Consider the following 13,663-nt stretch of genomic DNA (forward strand, 5'->3'; position numbering starts at 1 on the left):
GTTCCTGGGGTTGGAGCTGTGTGGGTAAGCTATGCCGTGGGGACGGTGGGGGAGAGTACACCTTAGAGCGCAGATGGGCATCGGGAGAGCACTCGCCCTGGAGCCTCAGCTCAGGGCGGCCTCCGCCTCAGCCCCTCAGGACGACGCACGGCGCAGACCTCCGCTGGCCCTCTGCCGCCACCCGCGAGGCCCTTACTGGTTGTCAATCTGCTCCTGCCGCAGCGCGATGCTGCCCTGCTCTTCCAGGAGGTTCTCCCGGGAGGCCGACTGCGCTGGGTCCAGCTTCTTCACGTAGGCGGCCGGCACGAAGCCCTGCCGGTCGTTCACTTCCACTTTCCACCAGTCCTACAGGGAAAAGAGACTATCTCCATGGCAAATTCCTCCCCTGACGGAGGGAGAACCCAAGGAGGCCCGTGTACACACGCATGCACACATGAAGAAGAGCTCTAGTCACGGCATGAGGATCCCGTGACGGTGCCAAAGTCACCTGGTGTGAAGATGGGAATTTTGATCCCCTCGTGACCTGCCGCGTATAGGGAGGGTCATGAGTGAGGCAGCCATGACTTTACTGGAGCAGGAAGGCCACCTTCTCTTCGCACAGATGCTCCAGGACTGTGCTAACACGGCAGCCTCGAGCCATACTTCAGGAAATTAAATAAAACCTCAGATGCTCTGGGACCTCTGAAGCCCCTCATGGTCACCTGTGACTAGTGGCTTCTGTGGGGCCAACACAGACACATAGTCTGCCATCACCGTGGCTTCTACTGGCGAGGCTGCTCTGGAGTGAACCAGAGTCAGACCAGGCAGTTAGCTTAGGTTTAGAGTCAGCAGACCGACACTGGCCAGTGTTTCCTCAAAGTCCCACGACCAGGTGAGCTGAGTGGCTGGGAAGAGGAGGTGCCTAACACTTCTCCAGCCTACACTAAGACAGGGGGCAGGATCCTGGGGGGGCTCGTCAGATGATGGCCTCATTCCAAGGCCATAGCCAATCAGAATGCGTTAAGAAAGACTGATGAACCAGGCAGCACTGAACTTGGAGAAGATGAGGAGGCGGAGCCTACAGGGTGACGCTGAAGCCTGTTTTCAACCCTCTGCTGCGGCCCTACAGTCTAGAACCAACAGGTGCCAGTGACAGAGAAGCAGACTTCAGCTCAAAAGAGAAAAAAATTCCACTTGGAAGTGGTCCTTGAGAGTAAGGGTCACTACCCTAGCTCTCAGGTATTTACGGAGACAGGCTGGTCATCTCAATCACAGGCAAAACAGTAAACCCACGTGACATGGGAGACTGACCTGGAAACTCTAGTAACTTTAAGTTTTAAACCAGCCACATCCTGGAAAGACAAGCTCCCAAGACACCTAATATGTGGAAACCAACCCCCTGTCATCCTCTGTGCTTGCCTTGTTGGTGCTGTTGAGTAAGGTGAGAATGTCTCCTTTCTTCATGGTGACCTCTCGGGGACTCTTCTCCTGATAGTCATAGAGCGCCAAGACCAGCTCCTTCCCAGTCTCGTCATCCATGGGGGCCACTTGTTGCTAAAAATTCAAAGGAAGGGCAAACACAGTTATGGGATGTCTCCAGAGTGCCGTCTCAGCCACTGCAGATCCCAGCCTCAGCAGGAGACCCACATCCATCAAACATACACTGGTGACAGTTCTCCTCTGAAGCCACCAACAAGATCTGACTCAGGAAGCTCAGCTGTCTGGGACCTTTAAGGCCACAGGAAAGTCACCTACGGGGGCTTTCCTGGTGGGCCAGTGGTTAAGAATCTGCCTGCCAATGTAGGAGACACAGGTTTGATCTCTGGTCCAGGAAGATCCCACATGCCTTGGAAAACCTAAGCCTGTGCACTCAACTGTTGAGCCTGGGCACCCCAACTACTGAGCCCACACGCCCTAGAGCCTGTGCACCACAACGAAAAGTAGCCCCCGCTTTCTGCAACTAGAGAAAGCCCATGAAGCAATGAAGAACCAACACAGCTAAAAATACATAAATAAAAGAACGTCACCCAAGATCATGCCACCTGCTGTCAGCATCTGGGTCTTTTGGCCTCCCTGCTCCCTGGCCCCGACCCAACCCCTGGGATCTTGCAACTGCTGACATGAAAAGCCTCACTTACCCGGCACGACTGGGCCTGCTCTCGCAGGGCCTGGATGCTGCTGCCATAGGCGCTGAGATCCGACATCAATGCCTCGTGCTTCTTTAGCAGAGCCTGAAATCCAAGTCACACACAAAGCGACCCTGAGCAAGGAGCCAGAGCAGCCCCTCTGCCTCCCCAGCATGCCGTCTGCCTCTTAAATCTGTTTAGCTACCTGGTGACTTGATGACTCTCTCTCCCTTTATTTGATAAACACTTAGCGTGGAGAAAATATCATGTTTTCTATTATCTTTTCATCCATAATTATGCAACCCTTGAAACAGACGAGGAGTCATAAAGAACACTGTCACATGTACAGTGATCCACCACCCATCCTGAGAATTCAACACTCCTGCTAAGTGGCAGCTGGGCACATGCCGCCCTCCTCCAAGAACCCCCTTCCCACCACCCTCCGTGCTTCCTACTTCTCCAAATCCTATCAGGTCGGGTCAATACTCAGCTCAGGACGGTTTACGTGAAGACAGGCAAGAAAAGGCAGGCACGTGGCTACACCTAGATCTTTATGAATAGAATTTAAGAATTCCATTCAAAAAAGATGACTAAGAAAAAATTGTGCTTATGTACACATAGGTATACAGAAAAAATGAAGTAAGATCGGAGACATGGGCATGGCTAACAGTGAAAGGCCAAGGCTGCCTTCTCTCTTTTGTGAACATAAGAGAACTACCAGAGAAAAGTGGAAAGAGATGCTGAAACACCTTAAAAGCCATGAGACTGCACTCTGCACACGTGGTCATCCTCCTAACCAGCCCCAGCCCGAGCCCAGTACCCCCGGCATGCATCACCTCGGCAGAGTCCTCATCTTTGCCATAGTCGGTGCTGCCCACGATGGGCTCCTTCTCCCGCATCCAGGACTCGGCCTCGTTGGCATCAGCGAAGTACTGCTGGGCCTGCAGCGAGTCCTCCAGGTCCTGCCGTCGCTGGGAAGCTTTGGACTTCAGCGACTCCCACTTCTGGTTCAGTTCATGGAGCTTGGCCTTCACGTCCTCGGCAGCAAAATGGCCTGTAGGGCGGGCAGGGGAGGGAGGACAATGAGAAACATGGGGACAAACAAGGTCCTCTGAGCGCTCACAGCCTCTGTGACACTATGTCCAGGGAGCCAGGTCCCTTCATGTTCCTAGTTTTATATGAGGCCCAGGTTCCAACCCTTTAACAGATCTCCTCAGACCACGATGTCTATCTAGACTCTAAGCAGACAACCTTAGTTGGCATTAGTAATGTCATCATTAACAATAAAACCCACAGCCCCCTCTGACCCTCTGTCATGGAGACTCGTTGCTGGGCACTGTCTCAGGCTCCTCAGTATCTGACCTCATTCACTTAGTCTTCTCAACTGTGGGAGAAGTTGAGAAGTTGGCGGGGGGTGGGGGCGGGTGAGCTCAGGCTCAGAAAGGTTATGGACTAGTCAGGGTCACAGTCAGAAGATTGTAGGGGGGGCAGTCTTCAACCCCTAGCCCAGCCTGCCCTGCGACCATGCACTTGGCAGGTGCCACGACAAACGAGAACAAAGCCACCTCCTGACGACACTCACCCTCCTCTACCATGGCGTTCCCCTTCTGTGTGACTGCTTTGATGCGGGGCTCGTGGCCAGCAATTTCTGCTTGTAGCGCTTGGTGTTTCTTTAGCAGGTTCTGGACTCCAATTAAATCTTTGCCTGAAAGAGAAACCACTCCCAAGTCAAGAGAAAAGTCAACTCCATCACTCTCAGCTGTCCCCACAGTTTCACTTAAAAACCCAGTTCAACTGAAACCTGACTTTGCTCATTCGGACATAGGTCCCCCTCCTGGACCCGTGTAAGGGTAGGCCCTTTCCTAACTGGACTTCCGTCTGACAGAGGCAGGCTGACCTCTGTTGGTGGAGGCGGCAATAGGTTCTTTCTCCCGAATCCACGTCTCCTCATCCTCAACGTCACGGAAGAGCTGCTGCAACCGCAGGGAATCGGCCAGCTTCTGCTTCCGGGCAACCATGGGCTCCTTGAGTGCCTCGTAGCGAGCTACCAGGGCCTCCTGCTTCTTCTTGATGTTTTCAGCATCAAAGTGGCCCGCATCCTGGAACTGGCGGGCTTGGATAGTGATGCCATCGATGCGATCCTGGAGACGGGAAGGACAGAGTGTTGAGAGCCTGGCCTGAGGCCGGCCAAGTGCGTTCTGGACATCTCTCGGCTGACATTCTTGCCTCAGGCGTGGTTTACTCTCACACCAAGAAAATGCACATCGTCATTTCCCCACGCTCTGGAGTGCGCTTCCAGCCGCCCTTTCCCCATTTTGGGCTCCCAGGAAGCTCCAAGGGCAAGCAGACCAACCTGAACAGAAGCCAAGTGGTGCAGCCACGATTCTCTAGGGCATCGACACACTTCATCCCCCACCCCCGAACCGGTTGGCCTTGGCTGATCAGCCTCTCTCGCTCCCGTGCCCACAGCCCCACATCCGCGTCCAGGGCCTGCACCTGGTGAGCGGCCACGTCAGCCTCCAGCAGGGCATGCTTTTTCTGGAGGTTCTGGACGTTGGTGAGGTCTTTGCCGTAGTCATCCGAGGCCAGATGACCTTCCACTTCGTACAGCCACAGCTCGATGTCCTCAACATTGCGGTTAAACTGCTGCTGCTGGTTAGCCTCACGGAGCTTTATGCCTGGTCAAGGAGGCAAGGTTGAGTCTGTGAGTATCACCCTTCTGCCAGTGCTGCCCGTACACAGCAGCACCTCTCGAAGGATCACAACAGGGCAGGGTTTCAGTGACGCCTTCACGTCTATCACAATGTGAAGGAAAACTGCAAGCTCGGCTCTGCCTTCCAGATGCGGAACTAGAATGAGCCCCATGGGTTAAGTGCTGATGAATGGTTAGGTGCCCTCGGCTCACAGCTGACCTGTTCTAGTGACGAGGCCCCAGCCAACCAGGGCCACTGACCAAATCAGCCCCTCCTCTCTCAGGCTCCCCGACCAGCCAGTAAACAGTCACATCCGCCAACCCTGCACATCATTAGGCACCCACACAGCTGACTCCCTCAGGAAGTGAGCCCCAGTGCCCAGTCACCTGGAGCAGCTCACCTAGATAGCCCAAGTACCTAAACCAGGGAACCAGGGATGAGCATTTAACTCTCTAAACCTCCTACCACAACCCCGTGCATGCCTCCCCTCACCTTTCAGCTCCGTGGCCTCCAGCAGCTTCTTCCACAGACTGATAACTTCATTCATCCGAGTCGCCACCTCATCCTTGGCATAGTGGTCAACGTCGATCAGCTTCTGCCCAGCTTTCTCCAAGGCGTCGATGCGGCTCTGGTTTGCTGAGAGCTCGGCCTCAAAGGCCTGGTGCTTCTGCACTTTCCCTTGTAGGTTGGATGGGTCCTGCCAAGAAAGAGGTTCTCTCTCGAACCACTGGACAACAAGTTACGCTGCACTGCACTCACACATATCTTCACAGGGGACATATGAAACCGCCAGTTTACATTCAGTAGCGTGTTTTTGAAATTTCCAATCTCTTTCTTTAACTACATCTATCTGTAAGGGTGGTGTCTGGCTTACAGACCAATGGCTACATGACACTGCCAACAGGATCTTACTTTATAAGCTTCATCTGTGGCTGTTTTCATCTTCTCGTTGACCCAACTCTTGAGCTCATCAGAGTCACGGAAAAACTGCTGCAAGTGGAAGGAATCTGCAAGCTGGGCACGGCGGTACATGGCTCTCTCATGGAGGGCGTTGCGGCGGCTCAGCAGCTGGAAGGCAAGGGCCCCTGTGAGTCTCCACTCTCACCCCTAACTGACCTGCCTTGGGAGGGACACCCATGGATGGAAAGGAGGCTAGTGAGGAAGTTGCGCACTCACTGCGTCTCGCCGGGTGGCCACATCTTCCATCGCGTAGTGGTTGTTCTGAATCAGCTTGGTGGCAAACTCATCTAAGGCCTAGGAGGAAGAAGAGGGCTCATCACAGCTCGGCCCCTAGAGGGGAGTGCAGAACACAGCACAAAATGCTCTAGACCCCGTCAAGGACTTCACTCTGAGGTTTGCTACGACAACTTTTATCCATTAACTTCTGAGTTTTTACTTGACGTCCTCAGTCAGATGGCTCAGTATAATGCTAGCTTCACTCAGGACTGCAGACACTGGCTGCAGTTAATGTCAGGGCAGGATCTGACAGGGTCAGACACACATTAACAGCGTTTCAATTCCTAATTCTTTTATTCAGCCAAACTACATAGCGTGCAGGATCTTAGCTCCCTGACAGGAATCGAATCCATACCACGTGAGTGGAAGCTAAGCGTTGTAACCACTGTAACTCCTCAATTCCTACTTCCAAGATCAGTGCTCAATGGGGAAAAAACCTCTTATCTTAGTTTTTTTTTTTAACCTTAGTTTTTAACTACTTTAACAGGGAGGAAATCTCAACCTGGAGGTTTACATCAAGAGAACAATTTCATTCTAGAAGCTGTGCTGTGTCTCCAGCAAGGTGGTTGATCACCCTCGCGAGGGTGTAAGCACCCAGAGACTTCTCTGACTCTGCTCAGAAGCCTCTCAGAACAAGAAGAGACCTCCACTGACGCTAAGGATCATGTGACGGCACGGACGCCGGAAGGTGTCTTACTGTGATCTTCTCCTCCTGGGCGCTGAGGGACTTCTCAAAGTCTTCGTGCTTCTTGAGAAGCGCTTCCACACTATCCAAGGAATCACCCAGGTCTTCGTTCAACAGGAACGCCTTACAGGAGGAAACACAGTGTTGACATAATGTCCAACGCCCTTCACCTCGCAGGGCTGGAAAGCAAAGGCTGCTGAGGCCAAAATACAGAAAGGAGGGCAAGAAAGACTATGGCCATGAAACTCTCAGGTCTCCCCTGGCAGCCAGAGGTCCTTCCAGATTCGCTTAAAAAAATCCAGCAAGAGCATGAAACTCTCGTTCCATCCTCTATTGAACTTCGCTCCAATAGCTTTCGTCGCCTCTAGTAGATTTAGATTACGCAAAATGCAAAGTTCTACGGGAAAAGAAAATCTAACAAAAAACTTTACACCATCACAGTCCTCTGAAAAACCAGATCCTTTCTCGAGGGCCCTTCAGTTTCAGCAACAGGAATGGTGCTGGCAGGGCCCATGGAAGCCGGCAACTCTTCCCTCTGTGTGACGCAGAATTGAACCCGCACAAAACGGGCCAGCTGAACAGCACGGCACAGGTGGCCGGCTCCCCACGCCACTCACCTCCTGTTTGCTCATCCAGTTGTCCACCTGCTCCGTGTCGCGGTAGAAGAGCTGCAGGTCCATGCACTGCTCATATTGCTGCCGTCGCAGCTCCCAGAGCTCTAGTAGCGCGGCCCGCTCCTCGGACAGGATGGTCAGCTAGGGCGGTGGTTGAGAGGAGGAGAGGGGAGGGGACGTCAGATACGGAGGCTCCCAGCATTTCTAATCCTCTGCTAACCTTCAGGCCTTGGTTCTGACTTGCACAGGAAGGACAGCATTCACTCACGTGTCAGCCAAGTCACACACACAAATCAGAGATCCTGAGGGTTTGCATGGTCCTGCTAAACCTAAGAGTTGGCCCTGTTTGAATGAACCTAGAATTATTAATAATTTATTGCCATATAATCACATATAATGTTAGGTAGACACGACAAGTAAACCTCTGGTGGAAGAAAAAGGGCAAGTATGTAAAAGTGAGGCAGCATAGGAGGAGCAGGGACTCTTAGATAAGAGATATCAACTGAGTGGGTTCTCCTCAGAACACACTCATTAGATCCATCAATGCCTAAGACTTAATTTGAAGGCTGTAAAGTTAACGACAATAAAGTGTGTCTTTAAAATATCTCTTCCTGGTCTATATAGTATTAAAAACATAAAAATCATTATCTAATGTGCCTCAGGCACCTTTACAAAGATACTTTGAAACTTTGGAATTATATACACATATACATAATTTAGTAAGAATGTTTGCTCTCAGCTCCAGCTACTAATCTGCAAAGTCCCCATTCAGTAGGAAATGTGCTGCATGTGGCCCACATCCTGGAGCTTTCTCTACTCAATCGCCGTGCATTTCCTTCTTAAATCTCTGCAAGTGTTTGCTGCTTCCTAACTTCCAGGCGGAATCTCCCGCGTTAAGTTTTCCCTGACACTATGGTGAACGCAACATCTGGCTATTTAAGGACAGATAACAGCTTCCAGAGACTTTTATTAAAAGACCCTTTCTCCTCTCATACCTTCTCCCTCACTTCATCTGAGGCATAGTGACCAGCTGCAAGCAGGGCCTGTCCAGACTCATCTGCAGATTTAAAGCTATCTTCATGAGCGTCAATTTCACCCTAATGGGAGGAAAAAAAGGACAATTTATCTCCAGCACTTTGTAACAAAGAGTAAATTGTTGAATTTTGTATAACCATTCAAATCAGGAATATCACAACTAGAATGAGGAACAAAGCAAAGATATGCCAGGTTTGCTAGTATCAGCCCAGGGAACCAAACCAGAGAGCATCGCTTACTAAGAAGTCCGCTTCCTACTGGCTTTTCATGCCATCTGTCAAACCACCAAGTGTCCACGTATCTACAGGGCCCGAGCTCTCCATCATCTGTTCCACTGGTCTATTTCAGGTCTCTGTGCCAGATAAACTTATGATTTTATAATACCTGGTAGGAAGAGTCCCTTCCCTGTTCTTCATAATTGTCTCAGCTGGTTTTAATTGTTTTTCTTCCAAATTAAATTACTTTCACATTTATTTATTTATGTGGCTCTACCAGTTCTTGGTTGTGGTATGTGTACTCTTAGCTGTGGCATGTAGGATCTAGTTCCCTGACCAAGGACTGAATATGGGCCCCCTGCATTGGGAGTGCGAAATCTTAGCCACTGGACCACCAGGGAAATCCCTTCCAATTTTATTTTAAAATCAGCATGTTTCATATCAGAAACAAAGGCCTCTGGGCTTCTGCCTGGAACTGCATTGAATGTATACATCTTGGGGAGAATTTGCACCTTTACAAGCAATCATTCCATCCATGCCCATCCCTTTATTCTGTTTCTCCCCTTTCCTCAAAACTGTACAGCTTTCTCCACAGATATCTTAAACAACTTTTGTTAGTTTCCCAAGTACTTTATATTTTCTCACGTGACAAATTAGTATTTTTAAAAATTACGCTTTTAACTGTTGCTAGTCCACAGGGGGCTGTATGACTTTTGTATATTGATTTTTTATTTCTAGCACCTCAGAAGATTTATAGCAATGATTTTTTAAACCTTAACAGTGTTTTCCAGAATTACTTAGCCACAGAAAACCCTTTTCTTAAGGTATAAAGCCTGTTAAGATCTCATAAAACTAATTTCCCATGGACATACTTTGGAGAAAGAGTTTAGATTTACCCAAATCAACCATGAAGTTTAGCTTATAAAGATTTTCCAAGATGGCACAGGATACATATACAAAGCAGCAGCATCTCCACCCTGTTAGAACTTGGCCCTTCGCTTTTATGAATCACGGTTAAATGAGTTTCATATCAAGAGAGTAACCATCTATTAGAAGAAGAAAAAGCAAGACTCCAAAGGCAAAACCAGCCCCATCCCCATGGTGAGAGCCACCTGTGAGCAAGGTTTCAGCCACTCCAGGCTGGAAGTGACAGAGCTACAGCCACGCACTATTAGCTCACAGCTTTACTTCTGGAAGATCCTGGAAACCCTACCTTGTGCTCCTGATGCCTATCCAGCAGGGCTTCGGCCCCGGCCACATCATTGGCAAGTTCATCTGCATTGATGAGGGCTTTCATCTCAGTGACCCAGCTGGTGAGGTCTCGGAAGTCAGCAAGGAAGCGCTGAAGCCTGGGAAACCAAAAGTCCATAAGCAGAGGTCTCTAGGGGAGGCCCTGGGTGGAAGATGTCGCCCCAGACCTCCAAATTCTATGTCCTCAAGAGTCTAACGAGCCATACAAACTCTAGCCTTGGGAAAGGGAGGACTCTTCCAATCTAGACTAGCGAGACAACTGAAATCAATCCTTCAAAATTTAGGCTCTGTCCATCACTATAATTCCTTGAGCTTGTCTCTTATGTTCAACTTCCTTGTCATTCCCAAATTCAACTCCTAGTTACTAGTAAGAAATATTATTTCCCTTTCAATTCCTGATTTACTCAATTTTAACAGAATATTTTACATGATGCTCAGATTGCTAAATACTTATTGCTAACAGGTATTTCCATTTATATTGGTTCTAACAAAGTGACATAGGCTGGAAAAAAGACATTTATAAAGTTATCAATACTGTGCGTGTATATACAAACACTACAAAGTTGTCAAGTCTCTAAATATAATATAGAAATACATTAATATACAACAAGGAAACATATAACAAATACAATAAGAAAAGTTCTGCTGCATCTTCTTACTAGAGGAAAGCTATGAAGCTATACCAACGCTGTAACACGTTCTCCTTGCTACCGAGAACTAACCATCAATTCTGACCTCAACTCTAAAACAAAAGCTTCACGGTCCAGGCTGTGCAGCCCTGGAGGAGCACTTCTACCTGTAGGAATCGTTGAGACGTGCGTGTCTCTCCGCGGCCAGGGTGCGGATCTGCTCCCAGTTGGTGATCAGCTCCTCTCGCTTCACTTGGATCTGGGTGGCACTCAGAGGGTGGGACTGCTGCAGGCGGTCAGCCTCGGCACACAGGGCTTTGACCTGGAGAGACACGCTCATCAGTGCTGCTCTCCCGACCCTGGCGAGTAACTTACTCACAGAATCAGCTGCCTTTCAAACCCACCTTGTCCTCCAAGGCAGCAAGATCTCTCTCCAAACCCTCGTGTTTCCGCAGTAGAGCCTGGACACTGGCCAGGTCCCGGCCAAAGTCATCAGAGGCCATTAACTGTTCCTTCTCCTTAATCCAGCTAATGGTCTCGTCCACATCCCTACAACACAGAGGCACCCGTTTGTCTGTAGCTACGTCATCCATCCAGGACCAGGATGACACACAGGGCCGAGACCCAGTTAGCCCCACATGTTCTTCAACTCCCCGTAGGCTTCACCACACCCCGCCGGGAGATCCCATTCCCGCAAGCCCCCTCGGCTTGGTACCTGTTAAAGCGTTGGACCTCAGCTGCCCCGAACAGCTTCCCCTGCCGCTGGAGGGCCAGGCCCTTCAGCCGCTGCCAGGCTGCATTCACCTCGTCCTCCTTTGTCTTGATCAGCTCCTCCTCAGGGTGCTGCTCCTGGGTCAGGAAGGGCAGACACGACACTCAGACCCGCACCTGTGGCCCCGTCACTGCTCACCTGGCCTTGGCTCCCTGACAACGTCTGCCTCAGCAAAGCTGACTGTTCTGAAGAATCGCTGGCTTTTTGTATGGAATGGAGGGAAGCTCCTTCCACAGGAGCTTCATTTCTTGTTCTATAAAAAGGGGACAGCCCTTGTCTGGGCCCAGAAGCCACGTGGTGCTTCTCCAGAGCAGTTCTGGACATCTGTAACATCCCGTGCACTGACACCCTGCAGTGGCAACTGTGTGGGCACCTCATGAACGACTGCTCGCCCGTCTGCTCCAAGTTCAGGGTGTCCGGCATCATGAGGCTACCGAGAAGCACGCCTGCCCAGAAACATGGCTTTCAGATCTGTTCCTGACTTCACACTGGAGACACTCCTTTCAAAGTCTCCTTGCTCACTAACCACCTTTTGTCTTGTTTAAATAACAAGTCAAGTGATAAGGCAAAGCACTCCTAGGCGGTGGGACCCGCTGTGGGATCTGGGGTTTGGCTCGCCTGCTCTCCTTGGCACGACCTGGTGATGGCACAGGATCCTGAGGATCCCATGATCCTGTCATGTGGAAGGCAAGGTTATGTCTTAGGAATGCTGGTTCTCCTTTCATCACTGAGCCAAGAGGAAACAAATGCCAGTCCTGAAGGATCTACAGGTTTAAAGTTTGCACCCCCGCCGCCCCCAAATCAAGTGTTCCCTAAAGCAAAACCTCCTGCGGTCACTGTACTGCACACCTCCGGAGCCCTGCAGGGCGGGCAATGGTAAAGCAGCAGCGATAGGCAGTCCCACTCCCCTCTGGCTGCAGAGCTCCCAGGGGAGAGCCTTGTTTCATTACAGGGCTCCCCCCTCGCAGGAGTCCAGGGAAGCTCCGACTCAAGAAGAGCACTGAGGTGGCGGTGGACTCCTGCCAACCCTCTGCAACTTTCGCCACCACACCCGTCTGAGAAACCCTGACGCCCAACTTCAACAGTCCATAAAAGCTTCACCAAGCCCTACCTGAAAATGGGCGGAGGAAGAGATCAAATGAACTCCGCCCTTCCTGCCCACAGTCACAAGTTGAAAAGTGTTTTCTAATGTAGGAGGGAGCAATACTGCTGCCTTACTGAGATCTACACAGGACTCAGACATGCTTTATCAAAACCTGCTCACCCAGAAATCAGGCACCTAATCAAGATTTTCCTTCTGGAAAAATTAATGAAGTTGTATCACATTAATGTTAACGTAAAGGCAGTTACCATAACGCTGCTATGAGAACACACAGCACTTCCCCATTTACCTGAATGAGCTTGGCAGCAAACTGGTTCACTTCATTGACTCTCTCTTCGTGGGCAGCCATGTCTGTCTGAAACTCTTCGAATTTCTTCTGTAACACCTCCACGTGCTCCAGGTCCTGGCCCAGCTCCTCAGATGTCACAATGGCTTCCTGTTTGGGGACCACAGCAGAGCCAGAGTCACCAAGACACAGTCGGGCACAGTGGCTCCCAAAACCCATCACAAAATGGACGCCGGAGGGGCCGCAGCCACTTCAGGGGACGTGCAGTTAGTTTACTGTGTGCTCTCTCCTAGTTAGGAGGTCAGGGTCACGGCATCTCCCTCCTGCTCTAACATACCTTGTCATTGATCCAGTCCATCACGTCCTCACACTCCCGCAGGTACTGCACCAGCTTCTGGGCCTGCAGCAGCTTGATGCCTTTCTCCCGCATCTTCTCCAGAAGCAATTCCCACTGGCGGTGCAGCTCCATCAGACGAGTCTGGAGGTTAAAGAGCCCAACAACCCCCACATGAGAGCCACGTCTGGGGGACCTGGCTCCTCCACGGGGCTCCAAACAGCTAGACACCTCCCAGAGCTCTGAACCAGTCTTTTTCAAGATAATGCCTACACTGAAGGGAAATGGTAAATTGAAATAAGAAGATGTAAACACGTACACTTCACAGTGTTTTGGTAGGTCTTAAAGTTGACCTACCAAACAACTGACCTTTTGTAAGTATATGTATTCTAGTTTACTCCAAATAACTTACTATTATCTTATAATTACCAATTATTATTGATATATTATTGGTAAGTCTTTAGGTAATCTTTTTAGTTCTTATTAATTGTTAAGCTATGAAGGTGGGATTTCTAGGTCAGAAGATTTGGGAGGGAAAGATGAGGCGTCATCGAGGAACAGCAGCAAGAATCACTGAAGGGTGTGTCCTGAATTCACAGAGGTGAAATGGAAAGAACAAGAGGTCCTGGAGGCATCATACATGTAAAGAAATAATTACAAGGCGTAAGTGAAGAGGAAAACCTTAGTACAAAGGAAAAAAGATGGC

At 50.2% G+C, this 13,663-nt stretch overlaps 1 protein-coding gene across 26 annotated transcripts in view; it reads right to left on the bottom strand.

Moving 5' to 3' along the window:
- Nucleotides 1–13,663, bottom strand: part of SPTAN1 (spectrin alpha, non-erythrocytic 1) — a 58,145-nt gene that overhangs the window by 29,315 nt on the left and 15,167 nt on the right. For all 26 annotated transcript variants that reach the window (XM_060411766.1, XM_060411765.1, XM_060411752.1 and 23 more), the window contains 19 exons: nucleotides 12,961–13,101; nucleotides 12,627–12,773; nucleotides 11,179–11,312; nucleotides 10,868–11,012; nucleotides 10,631–10,785; nucleotides 9,797–9,932; nucleotides 8,329–8,430; nucleotides 7,337–7,474; nucleotides 6,732–6,842; nucleotides 5,975–6,052; nucleotides 5,711–5,866; nucleotides 5,291–5,495; nucleotides 4,602–4,783; nucleotides 4,003–4,246; nucleotides 3,688–3,810; nucleotides 2,942–3,159; nucleotides 2,118–2,210; nucleotides 1,399–1,533; nucleotides 197–345 (listed from right to left, as the gene is read on the bottom strand). In XM_060411766.1, coding sequence (XP_060267749.1) covers nucleotides 197–345; nucleotides 1,399–1,533; nucleotides 2,118–2,210; nucleotides 2,942–3,159; nucleotides 3,688–3,810; nucleotides 4,003–4,246; nucleotides 4,602–4,783; nucleotides 5,291–5,495; nucleotides 5,711–5,866; nucleotides 5,975–6,052; nucleotides 6,732–6,842; nucleotides 7,337–7,474; nucleotides 8,329–8,430; nucleotides 9,797–9,932; nucleotides 10,631–10,785; nucleotides 10,868–11,012; nucleotides 11,179–11,312; nucleotides 12,627–12,773; nucleotides 12,961–13,101 — 2,792 coding nt within the window. The remainder of the gene's footprint in view (nucleotides 1–196; nucleotides 346–1,398; nucleotides 1,534–2,117; nucleotides 2,211–2,941; nucleotides 3,160–3,687; nucleotides 3,811–4,002; nucleotides 4,247–4,601; nucleotides 4,784–5,290; nucleotides 5,496–5,710; nucleotides 5,867–5,974; nucleotides 6,053–6,731; nucleotides 6,843–7,336; nucleotides 7,475–8,328; nucleotides 8,431–9,796; nucleotides 9,933–10,630; nucleotides 10,786–10,867; nucleotides 11,013–11,178; nucleotides 11,313–12,626; nucleotides 12,774–12,960; nucleotides 13,102–13,663) is intronic.

This window comes from Ovis aries, chromosome 3 (assembly GCF_016772045.2).
Source record: "Ovis aries strain OAR_USU_Benz2616 breed Rambouillet chromosome 3, ARS-UI_Ramb_v3.0, whole genome shotgun sequence".
Taxonomy (NCBI): domain Eukaryota; kingdom Metazoa; phylum Chordata; class Mammalia; order Artiodactyla; family Bovidae; genus Ovis; species Ovis aries.